Raw genomic sequence first — 6569 nt, forward strand, 5'->3', positions numbered from 1 at the left:
AAGGGCTGGACATGCAAACAAGTGAAAGTCAATTAAATGAAAATACATATTTTGCTGGGTTCTCTGGACTGATAGTGTTAAGTTTATCCAAAGTACAGTGTTAAACACTTGTTATTGTGGAGAGTATTTATAAAAAAAAGCATTTTTTTTATTTTTTTTTGCCATGGTGGCAACAATTGAGCAGTGGCATAGTGAAGTTGCTAAATGCATATAGCGGAAACCTTTCTTTTTTTTTTACATGACAAATCGAACCTCTGTTGTGTAACTTCTGCTATAGCTTATTTCTTCTGATATCAAAAGGAATTGCAAGCTGGCTTTTTCTATTTTTCAACTACTATTCTACTTCTCCTTCTGTAGTATATTTCTGGAGTTAAACTAAAGCCTTGACAATAATGTATTTTCACTTAGTACTTCCTGCTCCAGACCAGCAGACTGTTGAATCAGTTGACACCACATTGGACCAAACCCAACATCATTACCAGATCTCCTACCACTGTCCAGGGACAGAACCACACATAATTACCACATCTTCTCTCAGCATCACTCTTTCTGACCTGCAATGTGGCACTCAGTATTTTGTCACTGTCTGTACTGTGCTGGGAATTGGAAAGCAAAGTCAACTGGCGTCAACAACCCTCACCAAAAGTAAGGAATAACCTACAGACGAATTAACTCTGTTGTCAAAGTTTATTACACCTTAACTAGTTTTCAAAATGACTCTATAAACAAATCATAATAGATGTGTCAGTATGGGATGTAAAGGTACARTATCTTCCCTGATGAGAAATATATGATGGTAAATTCTCCGGTTCCCACAATGCAGTTTGGTGCTGAAATGAATTTAAAAATAATAATAATAATATCTGAGTTCATTGTTTCTTCCACTCCTGTGAGTAATTATGTCAAGGACTTGGTGTACCTCTGCTTGATTTAACCCAATGAGTCCCAATATGGCACAGGATTGATTTAGCACTTTTAAACCCTTTTAACCATTGTGTACTGACTTCTGGGTTGAACCATTGGATTTGTCTATTTCTTCTGCGTCCGTTGGTATCAACCAGTGTTTGTGATACAAGGGTGGATCACAAAGGATCCTGGGGCCGGGTCTTTTTTCAGAAACGTCTGTTGAGTCTGAATGGTTTGAGCTACAAACTCTTAATTGCTATCTATGAAAAGCTGAGACTCTCACGAACATTCACAAGTAACATGTTTTGCTCTATGATGCTCACAAGCTAAACAAGAGTTGTTAGAAGGTCTTGAGTTCTTCATAGAAGATCATTGGAAATCCCTGTACATAGTGTCTATAATACTGTAATAAGCTCACATAGTTGCTGTCACAAACTCCAAATTCCACACAGTTGTCACTGAAGAATTGGATGTTCATTTCCCATTGAGAAAACACTTTCTGTACAAACAGCATAAATATAAATCCATTTATTTCAGGGTGTTTTGCTACCCCAGACCACATTTTTTTGTATTGACATTTGTCAACAACACCCATGGATGCAACGGTTTATGACGTTTTTTTCTGTTCTACTTGTAGCCCTGGTTGTCCTGAAAAGAAAATGGTTAAACACTTCATTTTGAGGTTAAATATAAGGGCTGGACATGCAAACAAGTGAAAGTCAATTAAATGAAAAGCCACATTTTCCTGGGTTCTCTGGACTGATAGTTTTAGGTTTATTCAAAGTACAGTGTAAAATACTTGTTATTGTGGAGAGTATTTATAATTACAGCATTGTTTTTTTTGTTTATTTGCCATGGTGGCAACATTTTTACAGTGGCATAGTGAAATTGCTAAATACATATAGTGGAAACCCTTCATTTATTAATTAATGTATTTTCCCTTAGTACTTCCTGTTCCAGACCAGCTGACTGTTGACTCAGTGGACACCACATCAGCTGCTGTTAGCTGGAGCCAGCCACCAGGATTGAACCAAACCCAACATCATTACCAGATCTCTTACCAGTGTCCAGGGACAGAACCACACATCACTACTACATCTTCACCCAGCATCACTCTCTCTGACCTGCAATGTGGTACTCAGTACTCTGTCACTGTCTGCACTGTGCTGGAAAATGGAAAGCAAAGTCAACTGGTGTCAACAACCCTCACCACAAGTAAGGGATTACATTACTTAAATATTATATCTGGTGTCAAAGTTTGTTTAAACCTTAACTAGTTATCAAAAGGACTCTATAAATGAATCATAGGAGGGCATCGGTTAGTTGAGGCAGTATGTACATGTAGGTACGGTTATTAAAGTGACTATGCATAGATGACAACAGAGAGTGGCAGTGGTGTGGAGATGGGAGGGTAGGTGTGGGGGGGGGGGGGGGGGCAATGCAAATAGTCTGGGGAGCCATTTGACTAAACGTTCAGGAGTCTTATGTCTTAGGGGTAGAAGCTGTTTAGAAGCCTCTTGGACCTAGACTTGGCGCTCCGGTACCTCTTGCCGTGCGGTAGCAGAGAGAACAGTCTATGACTAGGGTGGCTGGAGCTTTGACAATTTTTAGGGCCTTCCTCTGACACCGCCTGGTATAGAGGTCCTGGATGGCAGGAAGCTTGGCCCAGTGATATACTGGGCCGATCGCACTACCCTCTGTAGTGCCTTGAAGGTCGGAGGCCGAGCAGTTGCCAAACCAGGCAGGAGGCAACCAGTCAGGATGCTCTCAATGGTGTAGTTGTAGAACCTTTTGAGAATCTGAGGACCCATCAACCAGTGCTTGTGAGACAAGGGTGGATCACGAAAGAGCCTGGGGCCGGGTCTTTTTTCAGAAACATCTGTTGAGTCCGAATGCTTTGAGCTACAAACAATGACACACTATCTATGAAAAGCTGAGACTCTCACGAACATTCACAAGTAACATGTTTTGCTCTATGATGCTCACAAGCTAAACAAGAGTTGTTATGGAAGGAGGTCTTCATAGAAGAATCATATGAAATCCCAGGACATAGTGTCTATAATACTGTAATAACTCACATATTTGCTGTCACAAACTCCAAATTCCACACAGTTGTCACTGAAGAGTTAGATATTCATTTCCCATTGAGAAACACTTTCTGTACAAACAGCATAAATATAAATCCATTTATATCAGGGTTTTTTGCTACAGCAGACCACATTTTTTGTATTGACATTTGTCAACAACACTCATGGATGCAACGGTTTATGTCGTTTTTTTGTGTTCTACTTGTAGCCCTGGTTGTCCTGAAAAGAAAATGTTGAACACTTCCTTTCGAGGCTAAATATAAGGGCTGGACATGCAAACAATTGAAAGTCAATTAAATGAAAACACATTTTCTGGGTTCCTGGACTGATAGGTTAGTTTATCCAAAAGTCCAGTGTTAAACACTTGTTATTGTGGAGAGTATTTATAATACAGCATTGTTTTTTTTTGTTTTATTGCCATGTGGCAAAAATGTTACAGTGCATAGTGAAGTTGCTGAATACATATAGTGGAAACCCTTAATTTATGAATTAATGTATTTTCCGTAGTACTTCCTGCTCCAGACCAGCTGACTGTTGACTCAGTGGACACCACATCAGCTGCTGTTAGCTGGAGCCAGCCACCAGGATTGGACCAAACCCAACATCATTACCAGATCTCCTACCACTGTCCAGGGAAGAACCACACATCACTACCACGTCTTCACACAGCATCACTCTCTCTGACCTGCAATGTGTACTCAGTACTCTGTCACTGTCTGCACTGTGCTGAGAGAATGGAAAGCAAAGTCAACTGGTGTCAACAACCCTCAAAACAAGTAAAGATTACATTACTTAAATATTATATCTGGTGTCAAAGTTTGTTTAAACCTTAACTAGTTATCAAAGGACTCTATAAATAATCATAGTAGATGTGTCAGTATGGGATGTAAAGGTACAATATCTTCCCTGATGAGAAATAATTGATGGTAAATTCTCCAGTTCCCACAATGTAGTTTGGTGCTGAAATGAATTTTAAAATAATAATAATAATATCTGAGTTCATTGTTTCTTCCACTCCTGTGAGTAATTATGTCAAGGACTTGTGTGCCTCTGCTTGATTTAACCCAATGAGTCCCAATATGGCACAGGCCTGATTTAGCACTTTTAACCCTTTTAACCATTGTGTACTGAGTTTTGGGTTAAACCATTGGATTGTCTATTTCTTCTGCGTCCGTTAGTATCAACCAGTGTTTGTGAGACAAGGGTGGATCACGAAGGAGCCTGGGCCGGGTCTTTTTTCAGAAACATCTGTTGAGTCCTAATGCTTTGAGCTACAAACAATGACACACTATCTATGAAAAGCTGAGACTCTCACGAACATTCACAAGTAACATGTTTTGCTCTATGATGCTCACAAGCTAAACAATAGTTGTTATTTGGAGAGGAGGTCTTCATAGAAAATCATATGAAATCCCAGGACATAGTGTCATAATACTGTAATAATCTCACATAGTTGCTATCACAAACTCCAAATTCCACACAGTTGTCAATGAAGAGTTGGATATTCATTTCCCATTGAGAAAAACACTTTCTGTACAAACAGCATAAATATAAATCCATTTATATCAGGGTTTTTTGCTACCCAGCCCACATTTTTTGTATTGACATTGTCAACAACACTCATGGATGCAACGGTTTTGTCGTTTTTTGTGTTCTACTTGTAGCCCTGGTTGTCCTGAAAAGAAAATGGTTAAACACTTCTTTTTGAGGCTAAATATAAGGGCTGGACATGCAAAACAAGTGAAAGTCAATTAAATGAAAATACATATTTTGCTGGGTTCTCTGGACTGATAGTGTTAAGTTTATCCAAAGTACAGTGTTAAACACTTGTTATTGTGGAGAGTATTTATAAAAAAAAAGCATTTTTTTTATTTTTTTTTGCCATGGTGGCAACAATTGAGCAGTGGCATAGGAAGTTGCTAAATGCATATAGCGGAAACCTTTCTTTTTTTTTTACATGACAAACGAACCTCTGTTGTGTAACTTCTGCTATAGCTTATTTCTTCTGATATCAAAAAGGAATTGCAAGCTGGCTTTTTCTATTTTTCAACTACTATTCTACTTCTCCTTCTGTAGTATATTTCTGGAGTTAAACTAAAGCCTTGACAATAATGTATTTTCACTTAGTACTTCCTGCTCCAGACCAGCAGACTGTTGAATCAGTTGACACCACATTGGACCAAACCCAACATCATTACCAGATCTCCTACCACTGTCCAGGGACAGAACCACACATAATTACCACATCTTCTCTCAGCATCACTCTTTCTGACCTGCAATGTGGCACTCAGTATTTTGTCACTGTCTGTACTGTGCTGGGAATTGGAAAGCAAAGTCAACTGGCGTCAACAACCCTCACCAAAAGTAAGGAATAACCTACAGACGAATTAACTCTGTTGTCAAAGTTTATTACACCTTAACTAGTTTTCAAAATGACTCTATAAACAAATCATAATAGATGTGTCAGTATGGGATGTAAAGGTACAGTATCTTCCCTGATGAGAAATATATGATGGTAAATTCTCCGGTTCCCACAATGCAGTTTGGTGCTGAAATGAATTTAAAAATAATAATAATAATATCTGTAGTTCATTGTTTCTTCCACTCCTGTGAGTAATTATGTCAAGGACTTGGTGTACCTCTGCTTGATTTAACCCAATGAGTCCCAATATGGCACAGGATTGATTTAGCACTTTTAAACCCTTTTAACCATTGTGTACTGACTCTGGGTTGAACCATTGGATTTGTCTATTTCTTCTGCGTCCGTTGGTATCAACCAGTGTTTGTGATACAAGGTGGATCACAAAGGATCCTGGGGCCGGGTCTTTTTTCAGAAACGTCTGTTGAGTCTGAATGGTTTGAGCTACAAACTCTTAATTGCTATCTATGAAAAGCTGAGACTCTCACGAACATTCACAAGTAACATGTTTTGCTCTATGATGCTCACAAGCTAAACAAGAGTGTTAGAAGGTCTTGAGTTCTTCATAGAAGATCATTGGAAATCCCTGTACATAGTGTCTATAATACTGTAATAAGCTCACATAGTTGCTGTCACAAACTCCAAATTCCACACAGTTGTCACTGAAGAATTGGATGTTCATTTCCATTGAGAAACACTTTCTGTACAAACAGCATAAATATAAATCCATTATTTCAGGGTGTTTTGCTACCCAGACCACATTTTTTTGTATTGACATTTGTCAACAACACCCATGGATGCAACGGTTTATGACGTTTTTTTCTGTTCTACTTGTAGCCCTGGTTGTCCTGAAAAGAAAATGGTTAAACACTTCATTTTGAGGTTAAATATAAGGGCTGGACATGCAAACAAGTGAAAGTCAATTAAATGAAAAGCCACATTTTCCTGGGTTCTCTGGACTGATAGTTTTAGGTTTATTCAAAGTACAGTGTAAAATACTTGTTATTGTGGAGGATATTTATAATTACAGCATTGTTTTTTTTGTTTATTTGCCATGGTGGCAACATTTTTACAGTGGCATAGTGAAATTGCTAAATACATATAGTGGAAACCCTTCATTTATTAATTAATGTATTTTCCCTTAGTACTTCCTGTCC

The 6569-nt window shown here is 38.4% G+C and overlaps 1 protein-coding gene across 1 annotated transcript in view; it reads left to right on the plus strand.

Moving 5' to 3' along the window:
- Positions 1-6569, plus strand: part of LOC139025320 (receptor-type tyrosine-protein phosphatase H-like) — a 30526-nt gene that overhangs the window by 20635 nt on the left and 3322 nt on the right. The window contains exon 4 of the mRNA XM_070440394.1: positions 1852-2121. Coding sequence (XP_070296495.1) covers positions 1852-2121 — 270 coding nt within the window. The remainder of the gene's footprint in view (positions 1-1851; positions 2122-6569) is intronic.

This window comes from Salvelinus sp. IW2-2015, unplaced genomic scaffold, assembly GCF_002910315.2.
Source record: "Salvelinus sp. IW2-2015 unplaced genomic scaffold, ASM291031v2 Un_scaffold2506, whole genome shotgun sequence".
NCBI lineage: Eukaryota > Metazoa > Chordata > Actinopteri > Salmoniformes > Salmonidae > Salvelinus > Salvelinus sp. IW2-2015.